Source organism: Panthera leo, chromosome A2 (genome assembly GCF_018350215.1).
Source record: "Panthera leo isolate Ple1 chromosome A2, P.leo_Ple1_pat1.1, whole genome shotgun sequence".
NCBI lineage: Eukaryota > Metazoa > Chordata > Mammalia > Carnivora > Felidae > Panthera > Panthera leo.
Window position 1 is genome coordinate 85599385 of NC_056680.1, and position 26577 is coordinate 85625961.

A 26577-nucleotide genomic window follows, 5' to 3' on the forward strand; every position below is an offset into this window, starting at 1 on the left:
GCTGGCAGCTCAGAGCCTGGAGCCTGCTTTGGAATCTGTATTTCCCTCTCGCTCTCTGCCCCTCCCCCGATTCACGCTTGCTCTCTCGTATGCACACTCTCTCACTCTCAAAAATAAATATACGTTGAAAAAATAATAATAAAGTTCACTCTCAAGTCTGGTGTCCTTCAACTCCTCTGAGCTTTAAGTTCCCATGGCCTAAAAGAAATGCAACCCTTTAGCCCCCATCAAGTACCTTTTCTTTCTAGGCAAAAGGATAGGGGCATATGGAATCATTTATCTATGCAAAATAACACTCTTTATGAGCCCCAATACTTTTTTTTTTTTCCAATAATAGATTCTGCATTCTTTCTCTCTCCCATCCCTTGTTGTAATACATAATTATTTTATTTGTATTTTTTTTTCTGTCACATAGTTAGGTATATGTCTCATAAGCAAAACACCTTAATGGGGATTTTCTTTCCTCCTGTCCGCTCTATTTTTTTATCCAAATTCAGACTAGGCCATTTATTCATTCATCAATATTTGCAGTATTCTTAGTAACCTGTGCTTGATAAAGCATAATGGAAATCAGGTAAGTTGTTTTTGGTTTTTGTTTGTTTTTTTAATGATTCACTGCAAAAGGCAGATTTGGCAAAAGGGTTTACATCTCAACACCAAAAGTAAAAGTGAGGTCAGCCAAGAAAGTGGTTTCTGAGGCTAGAGAAACCCTGCAGTGAAGGACAGCTCCTGAGAGCAGTTTATTCTTAATCTCAAACTGCCAATAAAGAGAGTCATAGAACTTCTAACCAGAATCTGTCAAGTCTCATTTCTTTTTTCTCATTCCACAAACTGTCACTTTCATAGAGGCTCGCCTTATTATCCGACACAATTTCATTTTTTTAACACATCATCCAATAAGGAATCATTGCAGACCCCAAGCATCACCTTCCAGTAAGTAGCTTTCCGGAATCTTTGTGCCCACAAAATGGAAATTTCTGAGTAGTACAGTGCCAGTCCTCTGAAGAGACGAACTGCATTTCTGTCGATCGTTGGCACCTGAATGGTGCCTGGGACATACTATGTGCTTAACAAGTGTTGATGAGAATTAAATTTAATCATTGTTATTCACAAGGAAACACTTTTCATTTCCAAATGTATTCCCTATCTCCTCTCACAGATATTTGTTTCTTAAGATACTTTTGCATGTTGAAACTTCCAATTGGTTTATAAAGAGATTCTAGAATAACTTTTTAAAGTATTTGTTAGTAGGTTTCTTTATGAAATTCAAACAATATATAAGGTAACCATATATTCTAGTTTCTGCCTGGGAGGAATATTCACATATGAATATTCTTATCACAAATATTCATATATCATACATATATTTGCTTTTATATTATATCTCACCCCACCAACTCCTCACATTTTTGGAAAACAAAAGGTCTCACTGTAACACTAAGAACACAAGATAAAAGTACTTTCAAATTATTACATTACTTACACTAGTATCGAAGTAGTGAGACTGTAAAGAAATGACATTTAATTTTTTTTTTAAATCTCATGGGAATTACATGTAAATGCTCTTATCCAAGGAAAACAATCTATATAAGATGCTATACAAATATTTATACGTTGCTATCATTTCCAAGAATCATTTTAGAGTGACTTTCATAGGCATTTCATAAATCAGAAGAAGAAAACATATTTTATAGTGTCTCCTTCTCTTACACAAAAATCTTTATTACCCATCTCAATGACTCACTCTAGTCTCCAGACATGGCTATAAACACTTTCCAGCCATTTTTAAAAATAATATCTACCCTCAAAAAAAGAACATGTGTTCCCACTGAGGATATTCAAAAGAATCCATCAAGGACTTAAAGTCACCACGGTGTGAGAGATTCTAAAATATACCCTGAAGAACAGGCACATGAAACCCCACTATGAGTTTTAGGGGAGTCTGCACATCACATGAACTCATCTAAGGTAAGGCTGTGTGTAAAGTGTAAAGCATGGTGAGAACGCGACATTAATTGCCGGGAATGACATTCTTTGCTCACAATAACTAGCAGGTACCAAGGATCCTTCTCAGAATCTCACTACCCGATGCACATGAAAAATCACATCCTATTCGTAATATAGAAACGCAGTTTCCTAGAAGACAGAGCTGCATTCAAAGATTTACAAACGTCTTGCACTTGTACTCACATCAACAAGCTGATTGACTCCACTTGCTGTTTTTGCCAGTGTGACAAGGTCTTCTTGCATCTTATCCACCCATGACTTGATACTGCAGAAACCAGAAGAGAACGTTCCATCAGAACTCTGGCAAAGCCAAGCCACACACATTCGATATTCGTGCCATACATAATTCATTAAAGCACCTCGAAATCTCTCCCTCCCCCCAAGTTCCTACTATGTCCACCCTCCCAACCCATTCTCAAATTACAAAACCAATGAACCTTTAGGGTCCACTTCTGAGGAAGGTGATACCCCACAAAACATAAAAGAGCAAATGACACAGATGTCTTGTTCAACATAAGGGTATTTCCTTAATTTTTATGAAAATTATATTAATAGTTACTAAATAGATTATTCTAAACATGGAGCACCTGGGTGGCTCAGCAGGTTAAGCACCCAACTCTTGATTTTGGCTCAGGTCATGATCTCATAGTCATGAGATCAAGCCCCATGTAGCTTGGGATTTATTTACTTATTTATTTTCTTTCTTTTCTTTTCTCTTTTTTCTTTTCTTTTCTTTTCTTTTCTTTTCTTTTCTTTTCTTTCTTTCTGTCTTTTTCTTTCTTTATCTCTTTCTCTCTTGGGATTTATTTTTTCTTTCTTCTTTCTTTCTTTCTTTCTTTCTCTTTTTCTCTTTCTCTGTCTCTTTCTCTCTCTCTCTTTCTCTACCTCTCTCTCTCTCCTCCACCATTCCCACTCTCCCCTTTCAATATAAATAAATGTACATTTAAAAAAAATTAACTAGGGGTGCCTCGGTGGCTCAGTCAATTAAGACTCTGACTTCGGCTCAGGTCATGATCTCACTCACGACTTGTGAGTTCGAGCCCCACATCACGTTCTGTGTTAACAGCTCAGAGCTTGTAGCCTGCTTCAGATTCTGAGTCTCCCTCTATCTGCTCCTCCCCTGTTCGTGCTCTCTTGCCCCTTCAAAAATAAATAAACATTAAAAAATATTTCTTTTTACTTTAACTAAACTTCATCCTTTAGCTTGTAAGTCTTCTTAATATAATACTAAGGAGGTGTTACAGGTAGAATATTTGAAAAAAAAGTACGAAAATATAAATTCTTTTAAATTTTTCATAATTCTATTAGACAGTGGATAACCACTGTTAATATTTTGATATACTCTCTTCTCGTCTTTTAAAATTCTTTCACATAGTTGAAAGCCTATTATGTAAAATTTGTATCTCTTGGTTTGCTTAGGTCATACGACAAATACTCCCTCATGCCATTATAAATATTTTATAAACATTGTATGTTAATGGCCACTTAATATTCCATTATCTCTACATGCCATAATATATTTGACCATCCTTTTTGGTTAAAATATAGAGTATCATCAGTTTTAACCACTGTAAATTACACAGCAGCAAATACCTTACTGAGTAAAGTTTAAAACTATTTCATTTCCTAAGCCAGACTTTTAAATTTGGAATTCCTGGATCAAGCCTTAAGTTTGAAAGAAACATGTTGAGCATTAAAATTATGACGAGAAGATTTCAGTTCAAAGCCTTTTCATGTATATACTTCAGATTAATGAAATGGAGACCTTAAAATACAAGTTATGGACATCAGGACATTTTAGAAAAGCTTAAATCAATGGTCTTATTTCTTCCTGGCATTAGAGACATTACCAAATAGCACACAATGTTCCCCCTTCAAATCAATATAATTTAATCTGTAATCCCTTCATATATTTCATTTATTCATCCTTATTTATAAAAAGACATAAAATGTGTATTCTTTTCTGCCCATGCAAATATAAGAAAACACTAGTAAGAATGATAAGAAATGATATATTTGAATTTGAACTTCTGTCTACATATATATGACATCTGTATTTATCTTTTCCTCACATATCCTACTTCTTCAAATTTGATTAGTATCAAATGTTCTTCCACCTTTAAGAGACCATATCCAAGAGTGGTTTAGAAAAGTGCTGTTTTGAAAATTAACTATGTGGGCGCCTGGGTGGCTCAGTAAGTTAAGCATCTGACTCTTGAGTTCATTCAGCTTAAGTCAAGATCTCACAGTTTGTGAGTTCAAGCTCCATGTCAGGCTGTGCTGACAGCAGGAGCCTGCTTGGGATTCTCTCTCTCTGCTCCTCCCGGGCTCATGCTCGCTCACTTTCTCTCTCTCTCAAAATAAATAAAAAAGCATTAAAAAAAATTAACCGTGTATTTCATAAGTGTTCAATTATGAGATTTAACCACGTTTGTCTTTCTTTTCCTTGAATAGATAAGAATTACAATAGAACTACAATGTTACCAACTTTTTGTCAGATAAATTTAAATATAACAGAATAAAAAATTAAATGTGGGGGAAGAAAGCATAATGCAATAAAGGGATCTAAATGAGGTATAGAAGAACATTTAAAAAAAAAAAAAAAAAGCTGATAGGGCCGCCTTGAAGGCTCAGTTGAGCATCCAACTCTCAACTGGTCAACCTGAAAGGTCAGGTCGTGATCCCACGGTCGTGGGATCGAGCCCCGTACGGGGGCTCTGCACTGAGTGTGGAACTTGAGTTTTGCTCTCTCTCCCTCTCTCTCTCTCCCCAGCTAGAGTGGGCGCTCTTTCTCTCTCAAAAAGTACATACACACACACATACATACATACATACATACATAAGCTGATAAGCTAAAGAGTAAGAAGGAAAACAGAAAGTCGCCAAAAAAAGGATGAAATGCCTTAAAGAAAAACACAGAGAATTGACTTACATGTGAGGCAAACTAATTAATACATAAAAGCTGGGGGTACTTGCACACGAATGAAAATAAGGAAGAATATCTACTGAACCATGCTATACAAATATGATTTTCAAAGGTAAATAAATATCAAGAAACAAAAAATAAATACCTGGGAGGAGGTTATAGAAAGAAAGCTATAGAATCGCTAAAATGAAGGCTACAAACCACATTATTGTAATGCTGTGCTTTCTGCTGTTTATAAACTGGTGCATATTGTAGCCGCCAAAGGCAGGCCACCATGATGGACCCAAGATGCACCACTTTAGCATGAAAATTATTTTAAATTAAAAGCAATCAAATTCCAGTAGATTTAGGAAAAGCTCTTTAGCCCCTCAACTGTCTGCTTGTATATGGAAGACAGCTATGTATAGAGATTCTTCCTTACCTAAGAAACATATCTACATAATAGGGAACCTCTGTTTTTGAATAATCTCCTTTTACCTTCTTGCTAATGGTCTTTCTCCCCTTTGTAACTTCAAACTCCATTCCTCCCCTTAGCTTCATACAAGCGTCATGTTGCTTCAATGTCTTTGAAATTTCCGTGTCTGTGTGGATTCCCCACAGGTATGCTATTAAATTGGATTTTCTTCTATTAATGTGTCTCATGTCAAGGTGATTCTTAATTCAGCCAGAAAGAGCTTCAATGGCAGAGTGAATTCTTCCTCCCCAATAATACATTTGAAAAACACTATAAATATTAGTATTCTTATTACTATTATTAAATAACTGTATTAGATACTGTTTATTAGATATGTACCATTATTAGATAAATAAATTGTGCTCCATTTCTACACTAAGAATAATAACCTACAGTAGGGAATGGGCAGGCGCAAAGACCACTGACACCATTTTCTAATTCACATCATACTATTTCAATTCTCCAAACAGTTACTCAACAAGTCCTAAAACCCCAAGTAAATAAGTCACCTCTTCCCAAGGTACCTGGGTGGCCCAGTTGGTTAAGCATCTGTCTTAGGCTCAGGTCAGGATCTCACAGTTCGTAGGTTCGAGCCCTGAGTTGGGCTCTGTGCTGGCAGCTCAGAGCCTAGAACCTGCCTCAAATTGTTAGTCTCTCTCTCTGTCTACCCCTCCCTGCTCACGTTATGTCTCTATCGCTCAAATATAAAATAGACATTATAAATTAATCAATCAATCATCTTTTCCCAAATGTAATTCTCAACATTGACAAATAGAAGTATTATATATCCCCGGGCTACTGGGTGGCTCAGTCGGTCGAGCGACCGACTTCAGCTCTGGTCATGATCTCACAGTTTATGAGTTCGAGCCCCACGTCGGGCTCTGTGCTGACGGCTCAGAGCCTGGAGCCTGCTTCTGATTCTGTGTCTCCCTCCCTCTCTGTCCCTCCCCCACTCATGCTCTGTCTCTGTCTCAGAAATAAACATTAAAAAAAAAAAAAAGAATTGCTATATATCCATTTCGCTAGGCAACTGAGAGACAAAGACAATATATGTGAAAAAACAAAAACAGAAACAAAAAACCCACAACTCACACCTGAATTCTGATTTATGCTAAAGTGATCCAAAACGTGCATTCTAACTTGACATCTGAGTGTACTGTCACTGCCAGTGTTCATTGAGGTTAACCTGTTTTGGCTGAAAGTAATCAAGGACCTATCCAGTCTTCTCACCCCCAATGACAAGCTGTCAAGAACACTTTATAGGAGCAAGGATTATTTTTCATAGATATGAGGTGCTACCTGGTTTTTCTAAAATTCATGAGTACTATGCCTTTCCAACCTGGAATTAGAAGATTATAATGACTAAGAAATAAGCAAAGATCCCATTCATCAAAAAAGGGAAAAAATTACACAAGGCAAAACTCATACCTGCAGATTCTTTCTTGGACTTTCTCTTTCTCAGTAAATTGTCAAGCACATACGTACAATCACTAAGCTCTATTTTACTACCGCCAGAAGGTACCGTGAAATTTGAGACAATTAGAGAGGATATATCCTTTTCATGTAATAAGAAATGAATACAGCAGCCCACAAGGAAGAATTCATTGTTTGCTCTTTGTTAATCCATTCAACAAGAACTCACGTCTGCTGGAGATATCAAAAACTGCAGATGCAGAAATGACAAATATATGCCTTATAATCCAAGCTCAATCCTATGACCCTGGCATCATGACCTGCACCGAAATCAAGAGTTGGATGCTCAACTGACTAAGCAGCCCAGGCACCCCTACCCTTCTAAGTTGTTAAGTTAGATAAACTTAGACAATAGAAGGCAGGTTAACAAAAGACAGGTTTAGAAGGGGAAAGCACACATATTTATTTAATACACGTTTTACATGACACAGGAACCTTCATAAGGAAATGAAGACTCAAAGAAAGGGTTAAACCTGAGTGTGCTTCTGCTAAGTCTGATAAAGACTAGAAAGTCATGGAAAGATATAATAGAGCAAAGAGTATGAACAAAGTGTAGTAAACTAGGGGGAACTTAACAAAGACTATGCATTCACATTCTTTTCTCTGTCCCTTGTCTTCAGAAATAAAGGATGCTCCTTTCCTCTGGGGTTAGGGAAGGCAATTTTCATAGGAAGGGAAGGTCAGGAAGTCCTTGCATGTGACATTTCTCAAACTCCTTCAGCTTAAAATATTCCATATCATATTTGGGGGTAGTGTGTCCTGAATTCTACCAGCGGGATACATTTCAGGACCAAGAGATAATCACTTAAAGTTTATCAAGTAGTAATGCAGGGAGATGGATGGAGAAGACTTTCTGGAGCAACAGCTACTTGAAGTGAGATTTGAAAGATGAGTGGAATCTGACAAAATTGAGAAAGCACGTAAATAAGAATGAAGGCAGAAGGAATATAAAAGATGGCCTAAGTCGTCTGAATAGCTGGCTGGTTCGACACAAGACACAGAATGGGAGCAGGCATGGCAGGGACAAGATTGAGGCAGACAGATGGTCCAGACCAAGTGTCTTAAATAACATTCTGAAGCATTCAGAATGACTTCCCAAAATAATGGAGAGATGATGGAAAACGTGAAGTTAGAGAGTAACAAGAGCAATTAAGTATCTATAAACATCATGAAGTAATTTTTCAGACAGCTAAGTGGACAGTGGCTCTGAGGGAAAATGAAAAATGAGAAGGGAGGGTCTAGATAAGAAATGATGGGGATTCCAACCAGCCCAGTAGCAGTAAGAGGAGACAGAAAAATGGAGGAGAGGTCAAGTACAAGAAATTTTCTCAACAAAAATTCTGAAGTATGGACAACAGAATGTCATGTTCTACTGGATATAGACAGTGAATGGAGAAAGAATTCTAGAATGATTCATGGAGTTCTTCAATTAAACAATAATAGGACATTTTGATAGAGAAAGCACACAAGGAACAATTTAGAGAGACACCGATGAGTTTTTATTGGTTCAATTAGATATGTTTTGCGGAGATCCATGTGGGGATATTCAGTAGGCAACTGAATGTACTAGGTTTGGAGTTGTCTGAAGTTTAATACGAATATAAAGATCTGATGTTTACGATGTATGTAAAGGACATTAGGTAAATCAACGTATGACTCTCAAAGGACAGTGTATGGAAGGAGGAAGGAAATACACAGTACTAGAACTCTGGAAAATAATGTTTAAAGAACTGGCAGAGGATCTGAGTAGTAGCAAAAGAGAAGAAAATCCAAGAACAACACTTTCACAAAGCCCACAGACAGGAAAAGTCTCCAGAGAGGATGTAGGTATAGAGTCATCAAATAAGGTGGGAGAAGTCTACTCACCTTATGTGTAAGGAGAATGAGAGAAACACAAATTGAAGCCTAGTAAAGAATGAAGTACAAAGAGTTAGTACTTATCTTTGTTTTTTAACATGAGAGATTGAAGCATGCTTCCATGTAGAACAGCAAGTACAGAAGGAAACACTGAAGATTCAAGAGTGAACATGTAATTTGTTGACAGAACAAGGTCCTTCAGAAGACTCTAGATCAGGCTTCTTCTTGCTCACCCCTTGTATTCCAAATATGAGACTGGAGATTAAATGAATAAATAAGCATAACACAGGAGACACCCAATCCACAGCTAAAAGGGAGGATACCTCTTCCATGGAGATAGAAAGGAAAATGTAAAAGCTTTTAGGTAAATGGAAACAACCAGAACAACTTGATCAAAAAGTTGAGACATTTCCACTTACTGGTCTCTATTTCCTTTGTAATAAAAGAGACAGAGTCACCTGTTCAGAGATGAGCAGCGGCTATTAAGGTAGGCTTGCAAAGAAAGCTTGGTGGTTTAAAAAAGAGCATTAGCTGGAGGGTATTTAAAGATGTGCCCTATACTGAAGGTCATCATTTTTTTTCTGGTAGTAATCAGCATAACTGTGTGACTTTCTTCACTATCTCTTGACTGGAGAGGGAAAGAGGAGAGAAAAAAGGCATTCAGATAAATATGGGGCAGGTATCAGCAGGCAGGAAAGGATAAGGAAAAGTGAATTGCAGGACCTGAAAATTTCAGGATCGCTACTCATTCTAAATAATGAAGACACCAAAAATCGCATTAAAGTGTTATAGTATTATATTCATAAACAAGGTCTCTTTTCCAAATCTTTTTTCTATGAAATAAAAAATCCTATTAAACTATTTCTCGGGAGATGTGGAAATACTGCCACTGCCGAATTTCAAACCTTTCTCATTTTTTGTTAGTTTTTAGCCTAACAATCTTCTAAAAGAACATGCTTGGAGATGAAACAAAGGAAGTGGCCCGAATACGCATACCCTGCTTGACATCACTTAAAACAATATATGCATTTTTACAGGACAAATTCCTAAAATCACCGTAAAATAAAAGGGATTGCTCGCAGAAAGTTTAATAGTTTGAAAGTTTTCTCTTCAGAATATGTGTGTGTGTGTGTGTGTGTGTGTATATATATATATATATATATATATATATATATATATATATATATATATATGCTACAATCTCTGACCAATGCATATTTGAGCATATGGATACAACAGAAATTAAGTAACAGTTATACTATTTCCGTGAGAAAACACAAAAACACAATGGATTTCAAACAGGAACACACTTACTCTGCTTGGCTCGTTAGAAATGAAACTCCCTGGCTTCGAGACTCAAGTGGTAACAGAGGCTTCACTATTATGATAGCTTTTGAGCGGGATGGGTAGTCAGGAGAGTAACAATGGATGGTGTTTGCAGCAGGAAATCGTAGGAAGCTCTCAAGAACTGAAATGTAGTCAATGTACGCATGCAACAGAACATTTCCTACCCCTTCGCTACCCCATTTCCCATTTTTACACTGTCCTCTTGACCCATGGTTCCTTTAACTCCCAGGACCCTATCTCCTACTCTTCCTTCTGTATTATTAAAAACATTTTTTGGGGGGGGGGGGCACCTGGGTGGCTCAGTTGGTTGAGTGTCCAACTTCAACTCAGGTCACGATCTCATGGTTCGTGAGTTCGAGCCCCACACCGGCCTCACTGCTGTCAGCACAGAGCTTGCTTCAGATCCTGTCCCCCCGCTCTGTCTGCCCCTCACCCACTCATATGTGTTCTCTCTCTCTCTCTCTCTCAAAAAAATAAACTTTTTTTTTAAGTGTATTTATTTTGAGAGAGAGAGTGAGCACAAGAGGGTCAGAGAGATACCAAGGGAGAGGCATTCCCAAGCAGGCTCCACACCACCAGCACAGAGCCTGCCCCTCAAACTCAGGAACCATAAGATCATGACTTCAGCCAAAATCAAGAGTCAGATGGTTAACCAACTGAGCCACTCAGGCGCCCCTATCTATATTATAGTCTGACTCCTTTTCATCCTCTTAAGATCAAATATTGTTGGTTTCTCAACATCTGTATTTGATCCTTTCCTCCTTTCTCTGTTTTCTTGATTTATACTGCTTCAAACTCTTATGACTTCGAAGTACCTGGGTGGCTCAGTCACTCGAGCAACTAACTCTTGATTGTGGCTCAGTTCATGATCCCGGGTGATGGGAATGAGACTGTGTCCGGATCCACACTAAGTGTGGGGCCAGCTTCATATTCTTTCCTTCTCTCTCTCTCCCTCCCTCTTTCTATTGCTCTCCCTCCCTCCCTCCTTCCCCCCTCCCGCTCACTCTCTCTCTCCAAAATATATGTGTTAAAAACAAAAAAACACCTCATGACTTCAACTATCACCTCACCTATATAAGCCCAACATCTGAGCTCCAGTTATATCTTAATGACCATTTGCTAGATCATTCCAACTTGATTTCCACCATCCTTTCTCAAAATACCTCTAAAACTGAACTGAGTATCTCTCCTCCCCATGGTACGAACCCTCCTGTACTCCTTCTCCTTGTGGGAGTTTTAATAACAATAATCTTCTCAACCCATGCCAATTCTTTCATCACATCCCTCCTCCAATCTTTTGTTAAATAATAGCCTTTCGGCATTTCTTCCCAGCACATAGTTGATAGCTAAATGCATTAAAACCTTATTTTAATGCCAAACTCCATGCCAAAGTGATGAACAGTCGGTCTCTCACTCAGTTATCATAAAAACTAGTTGTTTGTTTTCCAAAGATGAGAAAAGTTACAGTTGAGAAAAGTTACACAACCCAGCCTTCCAGCATCTTACCTTCTAAGACCTTTCACTTCAACCAGCCTCACGCATTTCCATGCGTGTGGTGGTCCTTTTCTGTGTTCTGCTTTGCTCTATAACCTCTCCCTGAAATTAATCCTCCACCACCACTATGATGGGATAAATTCCACAAATACTCTAGTATCACCTTTCACAACCCTCCAAACTAAAAATTTTCTCTTCTGTCCACTCAGCTCCAAAACCATTTTAATTGTACTTGGTGCTTATTCCCCTGTACACGTTCAAGATTAGATGGATGCATTTTTATTCTCATTTAATCCTCAATATGTTTATTATAGTTCTCTACATACAGGAGGCACACAGGCATTTATAGAACCCATAGAAAAATATGTTGAAATGAAATGTCATTGCATTATTATGCTTTTAAAAAGCACAGTTTTTTTTATTTATTTATTTATTATTTATTTATTTATTTATTTATTGTTTTTCAATATATGAAATTTATTGTCAAATTGGTTTCCATACAACACCCAGTGCTCATCCCAAAAGGTGCCCTCCTCAATACCCATCACCCACCCTCCCCTCCCTCCCACCCCCCATTAACCCTCAGTTTGTTCTCAGTTTTTAAGAGTCTCTTATGCTTTGGCTCTCTCCCACTCTAACCTCTTTTTTTTTTTTTTTTCCTTCCCCTCCTCCTTGGGTTTCTGTAAGTTTCTCAGGATCCACATAAGAGTGAAAATATATGGTATCTGTCTTTCTCTGTATGGCTTATTTCACTTAGCATCACACTCTCCAGTTCCATCCACGTTGCTACAAAGGGCCATATTTCGTTCTTTCTCATTGCCATGTAGTACTCCATTGTGTATATAAACCACAATTTCTTTATCCATTCATCAGTTGATGGACATTTAGGCTCTTTCCATAATTTGGCTATTGTTGAGAGTGCTGCTATAAACATTGGGGTACAAGTGCCCCTATGCATCAGCACTCCCGTATCCCTTGGGTAAATTCCTAGCAGTGCTATTGCTGAGTCATAGGGTAGGTCTATTTTTAATTTTCTGAGGAACCTCCACACTGCTTTCCAGAGCGGCTGCACCATTTGCATTCCCACCAACAGTGCAAGAGGGTTCCCGTTTTTCCACATCCTCTCCAGCATCTATAGTCTCCTGATTTGTTCATTTTGGCCACTCTGACTGGCGTGAGGTGATATCTGAGTGTGGTTTTGATTTGTATTTCCCTGATAAGGAGCGACGTTGAGCATCTTTTCATGTGCCTGTTGGCCATCCGGATGTCTTCTTTAGAGAAGTGTCTATTCATGTTTTCTGCCCATTTCTTCACTGGGTTATTTGTTTTTCGGGTGTGGAGTTTGGTGAGCTCTTTATAGATTTTGCATACTAGCCCTTTGTCCGATATGTCATTTGCAAATATCTTTTCCCATTCCGTTGGTTGCCTTTTAGTTTTGTTGGTTGTTTCCTTTGCTGTGCAGAAGCTTTTTATCTTCATAAGGTCCCAGTAATTCATTTTTGCTTTTAATTCCCTTGCCTTTGGGGATGTGTCGAGTAAGAGATTGCTACGGCTGAGGTCAGAGAGGTCTTTTCCTGCTTTCTCCTCTAGGGTTTTCATGGTTTCCTGTCTCACATTCAGGTCCTTTATCCATTTGGAGTTTATTTTTGTGAATGGTGTGAGAAAGTGGTCTAGTTTCAACCTTCTGCATGTTGCTGTCCAGTTCTCCCAGCACCATTTGTTAAAGAGACTGTCTTTTTTCCATTGGATGTTCTTTCCTGCTTTGTCAAAGATTAGTTGGCCATACATTTGTGGGTCTAGTTCTGGGGTTTCTATTCTATTCCATTGGTCTATGTGTCTGTTTTTAACACAGTTATATTTATTAAAGTGCTTTGTTTACTAATTTCTTCTTCTTCTCTCCATAATCCACATCAGAAAAAAATGAACTGCAGGACCCATGGATCTAGAAAAATCACACATTTTTGAAAAAGTGGCAAATTTTCAAAATATGATTGAATATTATAAGGAGATTATTAAATCTCTAGAGTGAACATTTTATCATTCCAAATCTTTCAAGTGTATAATGAATGCCACAGACGAGAGAAAAAAAATCTTGTAATCCTTCTCTGCCCCTATAGTAACTCAGAGTCAACTAGCAGTCTATGTTTCCAACTGTTTAACGATGTCTGCATACTCGGGCTAATTTGGAGCATTCACTGTGAAATGTCTCAACAATTATTTTTTGGAATAATTAAGCTAATCTTTTATATCGTGTGCTTCACTTTATTGTACAGAAACAGCCAACATTTTAAAGCAAAGATATAAAAAATTCAGGTTTTCACTAAATTTGAAAGAAAGATACTTGCCATGCAACAAACACTGTTCCCTTTGAGGTCAGATTTGCCCATTAAACAGCTTTCAAAAGAGTAACGCACAGCTCAGGAAACTCTTTTTTCAAAAAAAAAAAAAATATATATATATAGTAATCCATTTCATTTTGCATGCACTTGAGGAACATCAAATTCAGAACAGCACAAATTACACCCTGTTTAATCTATTGTAAAGTGTAATTCTTGAGTACAAAGAGTCAAGTCTGCATAGTTATCTATTTAATTGTTTTAAATGCTACAGAGAGAATGTACCTCTTTACTTGTTGGAACAATGGAGCTAAAGTGATAGCTGAGAAATGTTATAATGGGTCCTACCAAGACTAACTGTCCTTCCTTGCTGTATTTGATGTGGTAAGTCCTCTAGAAAAGAGAAAGACGTGCATGAAGCCCCTGCTATCAGTAAGGACAGGGTAGTAAAATAGACATCTTTCTTTCCACACCCTCCTTGAATTACCCCACTAGCAATTAGCATAGAGACTAAAGCAGAAGAGGAACAGGAGACACACAGAGGAAGGTAGGGGGCTGTGAAAGTAAGTCTGCACCCTTTTTATTTATTTTTTAACGTTTATTTATTTTTGAGACAGAGAGAGACAGAGCATGAATGGGGGAGGGGCAGAGAGAGGGGGAGACACAGAACTGGAAGCAGGCTCCAGGCTCTGAGCCATCAGCCCAGAGCCCGACACGGGGCTCGAACTCACGGAACGTGAGATCGTGACTTGAGCCGAAGTCGGACGCTTAACCGACTGAGCCACCCAGGCGCCCCAACCCTTTAAAGCTTTTGTCCTAAGCATTCTCTTCCTATACCACTATTCTTAAGAATTAATTTTAGGGGCACCTGGGTGGTTCAGTCGGTTAAGCATCTGACTTCAGCTCAGGCCATGATCTTGCGGTTCAGGGGTTTAAACCCACATCGGGGTCTGCACTAACAGCTCCGAGCCCGGAGCCTGCTTCAGAGTCTGTGTGTCTCTCTCTCTGCCCCTGCCCCGCTTGCGTGCGGAAGCTCCCTTACTCTCTCTCTCTTTTCAAAAATAAATTTAAAAAATTAAAAAAAAATGTTTTCAATATATATGTATTTATTTTGGGGAAAGCACAAGCAGAGAGAGGCAGAGACAGAAGGACAGAGGATCTGAGATTGGCTCTGCACTGACAGACTGACACAGCAAGCTGGATGTGGGGACTGAACTCACGAACCTGAAAGATCACGACCTGAGCTGAAGTCAGACGCTCAACCAACCTAGCCACTCAGGTGCCCCATAAATAATTTTATTTTTAACCCAAGGAAATAGGAGACATAGTTATATCCTGTGGACCTGGGGAAAAATTTAAATATCACAAGATCTAACAATCCGACCATTTCAGTTATGTTGATATATGTATATATATAAAGAGCTTATTCATAAATTGGAAGTAATAAGATCATATATTTCAAAAGTGTTCTACTTGCTATAAATATCCCACCAATGCCACACTGCTTTTTGTTATGTAATAAACCACCCAGAGTGTTCCTGCAGTTGGATAAATATAACATAAGTAAGCCAAAGATGTAGATAGCTTAGACACACTATTTTGCTAAACAGGCATTTCTGATAACATAGATAACTATAGAATTAAATTTTCTTTTGGTGTAAAAAAGAGTGCTTGGTAACTACATTAAATCTAGGATTGTCTGTGAGATGGGTGTTATGCTAGGAATGTGAGTTCCCGAAATTATTCTCAATTGAAACCATTTTCAATAACACTGCTGCTCTGTTTTTAGAAAGCTGTTTAGATCTGTGAAGTGCTTAAGTATTCCGTTTTTATCTAGAGTCAATCCTGTAAGAAATGCAGGGAAGGATGCGAACATGCTAATCAAAGTGAAAAGGTAAAATACCGCAGAGTAAAAAACCAAAAAAACAAACAAACAAAAAAAAACCAGGCTTTATCACTAAAATCAAATTTTAAGCTGTTCATGTTCCTCTGCCTTCACTTTCTGTGGGTCTTCTGCTGCTCCTGTGTGTGTGTGTGTGTGTGTAATCTGTGTTACAAACACACATACTCCTAATTCTCAAAAACCAAAGATTCACCATACCTCCTTTACGCACCATCTTGGATTGATCTTTGTTTTATCCAAGCATTTTTTCATTGCCTCTTTAGCTCATATATGTTTTTGCCTCAGCTCCAGCAATTTGCTTCCAGCTTCCAAGAGAACAAATGGGCAATACACTTTAGAGCGGACATGAATGTAGTTCCATGGATTAGCTGGAAGGGGGAGGGTTCTCGTGTGAGGGTTTGCTCCCTTGAGGCCCCGAGAGCTTTGTTTGCTATCCTTCCCCATCACGGCCAGTTACAACCCGCAGTATCATCCCCTCTAGCCTGCTGCCAGTGGAGGTGCCCCACATGGCCACACAATCTGCTGCTGGGGTTTTTATAAAACAAATGAACTGAATTTCTATGTGCTCATGACAAAACCTCTTTTCATCTTACTGAAGATCTTCCCTTTCATTGTTTATCTGTATTTTTTTTAGCCATTGTAGATTGTTCCCCAAATTTATTTTGGCCTAATTCAAGCACGTGAATATTATTGAATGCCCTGATAAAAATCTCATTTCCTTTCTCCTATGAATTATTAACTGCGTGTTCATAGCATCTTTGATATTATAAAATACTGAAATGCTTATTATATTTGGATTCTGATCTAAATGGTCAATCCACTTCCCTATATAGATCAATACCTGCAGACAAGCCAATTTCGCTGCTTCACAGTTTTGTCATGTTATTCAGTCATGTTTCCTGGAGTTACCAAAGTCCCTGCAGCTCCGCAAAATCATCTTTCAAGTCTATGCTTTGGATCCTACTTCTGGGCAATCTGAGTCTTCAAACACTCAGAAATTTTTCTTTCTGAGTTTTTAAGATATATATAGCCTGTCCTACAAAATGTCATACATTTTGGTATATGTATTATGTGACTATTATTTTTCTCCAGCAATACTCAAGTTCAGTGAATGGAGAGTCCACAGCTGATAATTCTGCATTTGGAGACTATCTGGCAGAGTTCTAAGCATACAGTAGACACTCAACAGCAGATAATATCTATTGAGCGCCTACGTGTGAGAAGCTGTTCTAAACACATCCTGTAAGGGAGCCTGGGTGGCTCAGGCGGTTAAGCATCTGACTCTTGATTTCGGCCCATGTCATAATCTCACGGTTCGTGAGTTCAAGCCCCATGTCAGGCTCTGTGCTGACAGCACAAAGCCTGCTTGGGATTCTCTCTCTCTCCCTCTCTCTCTCTCTCACCCCCCACCTCTGTCCTCCCCTGTTTGCTCTCTCTCTCTCAAAATAAATAAATGAATTTAAATAAAAGTAAATAAATAAACATGTCATGTAAACATACTCTAATTCTTACAAAAATCTATCGAGGCAAGTATTATGCTGAGTCTTTCTTTACAGATAAGGAAACTGAGCCATAGAGAGGTTAACTTATTTGCCCAAGATCACAGAGTTAGTAAAATTAAGCAATGTGCCCTAAGAAGCCAACAGAGTAAACTGTCTAATAAATGCTAATAGACAGGGTGGCCTGAAATTCAGCTTGGTTCCCATCATGAAACCACCCACTAGGAGTCCTCAACTCTTCTCTCATCAGAATTTACAAATGTCTCGTGTCTTCTATTTTACAGACTGTCAGAGTCCTGGGTTCTAAGTCTGCTTCACTGATGTAAGGAGAGAAAATGGCAATGACAGAAGTCTTTTGTTTACATTGCAGAAGAAAAGTTATAGTTAGGAAATGAGGATTCGAATAATTGAGAAAACCCAGATTATGTTCTTCCTTAAAAGATCTTTGTGGAAACATGCACAGGATTACTGAAATGCTACAATTTTTCTTCACATTAAGTTTTTAAGTTCTCATTCAGATTATCAAATAAACAAGCACTATTTGTTTTATGGGGGAAAAAACAAAATTCACTGCTTTCGTTAACACAGCATGGTGGTGTCAGTGTTAAGTACAAGGCCAATGACTCTCCGATTATTCACAACATGCACACAGATTTGACATCAAGTAGCAGGTTAGATGTAGAGCCGGCCCTGATGTGTTTCTAAATATAAAATATTCCAAAAGCAACATTAAAACCTTCAAATATGAATGGAAAATATGACTTTCAGCTGGCCTTCATTGTCCTCACAATGCAGGTTCAGATACACAAACAAATGCAAGAATATAAAAGCCTGGGCCCAGACTGACTCATGGGGCACTCCTTTTAAAGATAGCCCATAGTGTAATTTGTCTGACAGCTGTTCCAGGACAGAGTTTATTTAACAATCAAAAAGCTGTCAATGCAAATGTATTAACTTGCAAATGAGAAAAACAATAACTCTCTTTCTGAAGACCCAAAGAAAGGAACACTGTAAGGGTAGCCTATCACCAGCATTTTTATGTCTTTAGCATTAAGCACGGGATTCTAGAAAATGGGAATGAAACCATCAAATTGGAAATAGTAAATATCTTTTCAGCTCAGGAATCATATTGCGATTTAATTGCTTTCAACCTTTTTGTCCCCACAGACACGTGGTTCTCTTTGACCCTCTTTGCCTGATCAACACATGCACTGCCCTCGTGCTCCCGTCTGACGGTCTGAGCACACAAAGCGTGCCAAGCACAAGATTGCTTCTTGGGGAGGAATTAGAGCCAGCCCTCCTTCCTGACTCGCTCAATATAAACATAGAACTAAACTGGTTGTTTGAACCAAATTGTTGCTCTCCATTAATGCAGCGAAATGAACAATGAGAATTGTATTTAGAAACGAATTTATGCTTATCAAATGGCGAAAAAGTTAACAATTTTTGCACTAGGAAATAACTCCTAGCAAAGAATAGGAACAATAAGTAAAAGGTCTATATAAGTATCAGAGTAATAGAGGAAAAGAAGCGATTTCTGGTTTCTTGGTCGCAATTTGAAACATTTTTATTTGAATGTTTTTCAAATTATGTAATAGTTGGTGATGTTTAAATAACAATAGTATAAAATTACGACCTTTTATGTATTGTACATGAAAAAATAAGTCTAGGCAACTAATTAGAAAAAATTATCAAGGAGAAAAAGCACCTTATGGAGCTAAAACCAATTGAAACTTTTAGGTCACTGTCAGTAAATTTTAAAAAATGCTATGAAGCATGATTCAGGTATGTACAACTACTTAGAAGACCTTTTTAAATCCCCTAAAGATATTATTTTTCTACTTGAAATGAATCCTTAATATCAGATGATTTGCTATTGGCAACAAAAAAGAGGCAATAAAACGATGAGTCTTCGGTATATTTCCCTTTTCAGGAACAAATAACATGATGATTTCTGGTATTTAAATTATTTATATAAACTATGAAGTAAACACTTCAAAACACAATGGTTGATGTCCTTATAGAAAGTGTGGTTGTGTATATCTTCCACATTTGAAATAATTCTTCTGCAATTAGAAGGAAAGCCTTAAAAATGGATCTCATTCAGTCATTCAACAAACAGTGGGAAGCATGGCACAAGCCCTAGTGAAAGGATGGTGCTTTGGTAGGATGGCATGTCCATGCAACCCGTCATCTTTAGGAAAGACGCAAGAATCACAAAGCAGCCAGTAACATGAATTAAACATCAACATTCAGAATGAACTGTTGCAGAATGCTCATTGTTTTGTTGTTGTTAACAGCCATCCTGTCACTGTTACTGGTGCTCCATTTAGAGTACATCCCAATGTGGATTTCAACAAGCATTTTTAAAATGGACCACCCCTGTATTGTAACGTGAAAAGTCTGAAGATTCCTAAAGCCAGATGTATGAATCATACGTGACTCAGCAGCCTTCCACAGGCTCGACAGCCCATACAGTCTCTCTCCAAATGTTCCCTTCTGTATAAGAGAGGCTGAATGGACTCCTCTTATTGCTGGTCAGAAAATACAAAAGGATTTGAATGTAGGCAACCCGTTAGAATTCACACTATCTGTTTAGGTCACCTGTAGTAATAAAAGTGGGGGAAAAAAACCCACTGGAGCATCTCTTGTTACCTGGCAAGCTGTCTTTCCGGCTCTCCACGGTGGATGTCCCTAAGCTCCAGATTATCTCTCCTATCTCTTGATCACATCAGGGAAACGGGAGCCTCATGGGAATTTACATCACCTTTGAACACCTTGCAACTAAATCTCTAACTGAAGTTATGTGTCCAATTAATGCAGGTCGTAAACATTATTTTCTGTTCTAGAAAGCACAGAAGAAGAAAACACCTTGGCCTTGCTGTCCAGTTTCCTATTTAATGGAAGCTGCTGGTATACATTACCCATGAAAAATGATCATGCTGATGCTCCTAAATACTTCCTAAGATAGGCATTCATCACCTTACTAACAACCTTGTTGTCTGGGGGCAAAACAGTTAGAAAGTTCTTCTGGATACAAAGGAAATTATGTCATATCTATCTTACAAACTATTAGGCAAGCATCTAAATAAGATATAGTTTTGGGGCACCTAGGTGGCTCAGTCAGTTGGGAGTCCAACTTTGACTCAGGTCATGATCTCGTGGTCTGTGGGTTCAAGCCCCACATCTGGCTCTGTGCTGACAGCTCGGAACCTGGAGCCTGCTTCAGATTCTGTGTCTCCCTCTCTCTCCCCCTCCCCCACTTGCATATCCTCTCTCTTTCTCTCTCTCTCAAAAATAAACATTAAAAAAATTAAATAAGATCTTGTTTTATATATATTCTATATGGTTTTTAATGGTGATTATTGATTTGTAATTTACAACTAAAATTATTAAAACTTCAGAAAAAAAATTAAAAGTATCTTCAGACATCTAATTCCTAATGCCTAGCCAAAAAAAAAAAAAAAAAAATGGATACAACTGTCTTGATTGTGGCCATATGACTGTCATTTTTATTTGCCTTTATACTTAGATGTAAACAGAATGAAAGGGGTGAATAAAAATATATGTATATAATGAGCAAAATGAAAATTTGTATCTTCCCCCTGCTATTAAAAGAAAAGCAACAAGCAGCAACTAAGGGCAAAAGAGGTAATAATGATTAATAAACATGCATGTAAGTTTAAGAGAAACATTTTTCTGACCAAGGGCTAAGTTCTAGGACCTGAGTTTGGGGTTTAGGAGTGAACTGCATCAACCCTCCACCCAGGTTCTTTCAACTCTCTATCTACGGAGGATCCAATAGCTAATGTCCAAAAGCAAATCCGGAGCCAAGAATCAAAGAAGCAGCCCACAGGAACAATGGCTCGAAGGGGCTGGGCTAAAAGAGTGCAGAGCTCTGGGAAGAGAACAGGACTGGAGCAAGGATACAGCAAATTCCAACAAGAGAGTAAGTAACCTCAGAATTACGGATCAAAAAAGCATCCCAAGAATTTCATAAAGTGATTCAGGACCTTTATCAAAAGGACTGTTTATCAAAAGAGTCTCTGCTTTCTTGTCTACCTCTGGTTACAAAGAGAGCGTCTAAAAGCCCAAACAGGTGCAGAGAAGTAGCTATGAAGTGGTGTTTAAAGACCTCTACTCTAGGAGCGTCTGGGATGCTCACTCGCTTGAGCACCCAACTTTTGATTCTGGTTGAGATTATGATCCCAGGGTCGTGGGATTGAGCCCCATGTCAGGTTCCATGCAGAACCCTGAGCATGAAGATTGCTTGCTTGAGATGCTCTGCCTCTCCCTCTGTCCCTCTCCCCGCTTGTACCAGCTCACTCTCTCTCTCTCTCTCCATCTCTCTAAAAATTAAAAAAAAAAGTTTAAAAACCTCTACTCTCTATATAATTCCTTCCTCTGAAATCCTAAAGCATGTCATGCAAAATACTACTACAATGTGAAATTAATTTGGTTTTCTTATTTCTTTAAGACAACTGAAGTTAAAGAAGTAATTTCTTAAAGTAAATGCCATGGCTTAAATTCGAACATTAGGAAAACAAGCAAATTTTCCATGGATGAATGGATGGATAAAGAAGTTGTGGTGTATATATAAAACAGAATAGTATCCAGCCATAAAAAATGAAAAAGTTCTGCTATTTGCAAAACATGGATGGATCATGAAGACATTATGCTATGTAAAATAAGCTGGACAGAGAAAGACAGATAGTGTGTGTTCTCACTTATATGCAGACATTAAAAACAAGAAAAATGACAACAACAACAACAAAAAAACCAAACTCACAGAAAAAGAGGTCAGGCTTGTGGGAATGAGAGGAAAAGGCTGAGGGGGAGGGGGAATTGGAGAAAGGTGGCCAAAAGGTACAAAATTCCAGTAATAAGATGACTAAGTACAAGGGATATAACATACACCATGATTAAAGCTAACACTGCTGTATGGCATCTAGATAAATTTTTAGAACAATAGATACTAAGAGTTCTCATCATAGAGAAAATTTTTCCCTCCTTTTCTTTCTTCTCTCTTTCTCTTATCTATAGGACAGGACACATATTAGCTAAACCTATTGTAGTAATCATTTCTCAATATATATAAATCAAACCATCACAGAGCACGCCTTAAATATTTACGGTGACACAGGTCAATTATCTCTCAACAACTAAGGGGGGAAATTAGAACCGTGTTCCTGAATCTCTCAATCAGTTTGCTCCTGCCAGATTTTTCAGAAAGTCCATGGAAATCACTTTGGATAAATTCAAGTACAGGGTATATACTCTCCACCTGAAGAAAACACCTCTGTCAGGTAAAGGTATTCTAATTTCCATCCAAGGGGGGTTGTGATCTCTAGGTTTACTCTTCTCATTTAACCAAAGGGGCAGTTTGTGAAATGAATGGGCAGACAAGAGAATTAAAGGAAGAGACTCCATGATGCCCATCACAATATCTTTCCTTTTCATTAGAGAAATCCAGAGGAGTGAACAGAGCTGGGAAGCCCAGGGGAAATAACGTGTTCCTGATTAACCAACTAACTCTCCCTGAATTTGTAACGCAGCTACCTGGTAGCAGAGAAGATTAAATGAAAGAAAATGAAACTGAAGAAATTGAAAGAGATTCAATGGACCCAAAGGGAAAGAAAGAAATCAAGAGATGGAATGAGGAAGAGGCACACATAGAAGCTGGGAGGAGTAGGGAGGAGAATAGAAAAAAAAAAGAGATCAGAAATAAATGCACATTGTAAAAAATGAATGTGAAATTTCTTTTAAAAAGATGAAAATTGACTTCACATTTGAAAAAAACAATTGGCTCATCACCAAAAACTTTAGACAATGCACTATATATTATTGTTCAAATATTCACTGCAACTTTTAGGATATGCAGTTAACAGTCCTATAGACTAAAATGATACAGCCTTTAATCCAACCATGATGAAACATATGGTTGCTTTGGTCTATTTCACACAGAACTCAGAAGGCAAATCTCTTACAACACTTTTTAATTTGGAAGAATACTTTATGTTTAATTTATTGTTAGGAAAAATAACGTTCATTGATCTTTACAGTTAAAGTACACATCTTTTCAGTGTGGACAAGGAAGTTGAATAACACTGGGTTTCACTATGCAGATCAATAACATACCAATAAATGAATGGTGGTTTGTTTATCACACTCATTAGGGCGGCTCCCTGCAATGGAGTTCATATTTGTGCATCTCTACATTTTAGCCACTCTTATATTTAAACATTTCCATAAAAGACACAATTTCAATTATTTCACTCCACTAAATACTGAATAGCTATAGCATATGCTATTGCTAAACCTTGGGCAGCCATCTTTCACATTCTCTTTAGGAGTTCTATGCAGCTAATAAGGAGGGCTTTAAAGAAGGACTGGTGGTGTATTATTTGATTTGCATGAGCCTACAAGTCATTTTCTGTCGAACGTGTTGCATGACACAAGAACTGGGTAATCAAGCTACTACAGGGAGAAGTGCTTGGTTGTTCTCTACAATCTTAACTGGGGGTTTCTTGACTCCTTAATACATCAGCTAATGAACTGGAGAAACATCAGCACTCAGACTCAATGGAGGGAAAATAAACCCAAATAAGAAATAATTCCTGACCCAACCATTTTCACAGATCACTCATCGTCACGTGCATTCTAACATACAGCCCCATGCACTCACTAACATTTTGGGTAAGAAGAGATTAGGATCTGGATCTTGCCACTCTCTGCAGAATTTGACACCATCAGTAAATAGCATGTTCTTGCTTGCTCTTTCCTCTGCCTACCATGTTTTCCCTCCATGCCTTCTCATTTCTTCTCATCCCTTTAAGCCCCAGGACAATTGACACCACACTCCTAACCACACTAGCTCCACCCATCATTTGGTCCTGCCTCCTGTCCTTCACATTGGGCCTTTATGGATTCTTCAGGATACTCACAACTGTGCAATTATTATCATTTACTTGTATTCAGTCTCTTTCCTCTAATACACTGTAAAGAGTACAAGAGGAGGTCTTTCTTAACTGAAACCAGAAGCACTTAACCTTGCCCTGGGATAAAATAGTTGCCCAATAAAATATTAATTAAATAAATAAAGGAACAACTCTTTGGGGGGAGCACAGAGAACAGTCAAATGAGATACCTGCATTTATGCATAAGGCATGGTAAACAAGGCTTCCATTGAAGAAGCATGGTCTTATTTCCAGTAACTTGTTTGTTTTCTCGAATGGAATGGAAAAGAATGGGCAAAATATTCTTGACTGACATAGAGACCATTACATTTCTGTTAAAGCTGCATGCAAAAAAAGTTACATTTCAAATTATGAGTTTTCATACAAAACATCCATTAAATTGTCTCAGGTCCTTCTGGAATAAGAAAAACAACAACAACATTGATTACCTATAGCAAAACTTAGAAAATTCAAGAGAGAGGAAGCCAATGCACCGCTAACTGCAATAAATCAGAGAGTAACAATTTCTGGGCACCGTCCACCGCTACCAGCTTTGATCCAGGGTTACATACCACTAGCAATTCGCTCAGCTACCTAGACCTCAACTGCCAGCATGTGCTTTGATGATGGGAACGCACCCCATCACTTGCAGAAACTCAACCCAAGGGGTTGTACAGGTAGTTCCCTAGAAGCTGAAGTATCAGCACCCTAAGGTAAATATTGACATTCTTCAGAGAAAAACAGCTACACAAATTCTGGGGAAATACACAGAGGTTACTCCTTAACCCTGTGTGGCTTTGCCAATTGTTAAAATTACTTTTTAAATCTCATTAAGTTCTGGGAAGCAGGAAAAAAAAAAAAAATGATACCATGGCTGATTTCCCATTCAAAGTCAAAAGGAGATTCTGAAATTACAGTGCAAATACAATATCTCTCTTTCTGCATTTTTAGATTTTAAGCAATTCATTGTACCATTTTACTTTAAATTGTTAGAGACTATTAATTCCAAGAAATGTGTTATTTTACTTCTTTTACATAGGATTTAATCTAGCCTCAGTTTTCTAGATAGTTTCTAAGGGCCTCACACTCCATTAATAAACAATAACAAGAACAAAAATTAAAGCCCTAGGAATATGTTACTCATAATAACTAGAGCCTATCATTTTACTCCCTGTTCAGACATTTCCAGGTATATCACGTAAGTTACATTTCACTGTTTTATGAGAAGCTTCCAAGAACTAGCATCTCCTGTATTTTCAATCTCATCTTCTATTGAGATTTTCTTTTGCTGGAAATAACAATGATCCTGTATGAATCTTACTCCAGAATTACATGAGTCCATCTTAGGATCATTTTGTATAAAAAGCCAGAAATGTGAAATAATTTGAGTATGGGGTGTCTCTAACAACATCACATACTGGTTTGTTTTGTTTTGTTTTGTTTTTTTTTCCCCCTATGGTACAAGCTCTCCACTCTGTATTCTCTCTGCTGGAAATATCTCTTACTTGAAATTTTCCACCTAAAAAATGTCCATTCATCCTCTAAAGCTAATTTAAAATATTTTCTTCTCAGTATATCTCTCCAGGATATGGCACAATTTACTTATAATATCAAAAGGGTATTGTATTTCATAGTAACTATGTGTTTGTCAAGGTCTCCATTAAACTTTCAGCATCATGGTGACAATGAGAATGATCAATGTTTGACACACAGGAAGAATTCACTAACTGTTGAATAACATGTCCTCTGCCTCCAGTACTTTCTGCAATTAGTGTTTCAGAGCAAATATAAACACAAGATCTTTTGAAATAACATTAAAGTTTCTTCTGAGCATAAATTAATATGTATACATTAATTACATTTTGAGAAATACAAAAAGTTATCCTATCACCAAAACACCCCCCCGCAAAGACTCAAAACTAATCTCATCTATGGACATAAGCAAAAAATCTATATAAAATACTAACCAAATCAAGACAATTTTTTTTTTAAATGCACCATGACCAAGGAACTTTTATTCTGAGAGAAACAGATATTGCAATATTAGGATATGCCAATACGTGGACATTATTAACTGTGATCGAAAGAATCTAAATAACCTTTCTGTGTCCATTTCTTCATCTTACAAGGTTGGAAAATAAAATTATTTAAGGCAAAAAATTCTACTAGGAACAATCCCTAGAAGATACTGAAGAAACAATTAATGGTTACTATCTGATTATTTTCAATTTATTTTCAACCTGTAATATAATCCAGCAAATTAAGTGATTAAAAATGAAAATAGACTGATTATTTCACTAAATACCCCCAACATGTCTTTATGAA

General features: G+C 37.7%; 1 protein-coding gene across 5 annotated transcripts in view; it reads right to left on the bottom strand.

Moving 5' to 3' along the window:
* Positions 1 to 26577, bottom strand: part of CACNA2D1 (calcium voltage-gated channel auxiliary subunit alpha2delta 1) — a 495461-nt gene that overhangs the window by 402822 nt on the left and 66062 nt on the right. For all 5 annotated transcript variants that reach the window (XR_006196625.1, XM_042916580.1, XM_042916568.1 and 2 more), the window contains exon 2: positions 2191 to 2272. Coding sequence is in view for 4 of the 5 variants with exons in the window: in XM_042916580.1 (XP_042772514.1) it covers positions 2191 to 2272 (82 nt within the window). In the remaining variant the exon portion in view is untranslated. The remainder of the gene's footprint in view (positions 1 to 2190; positions 2273 to 26577) is intronic.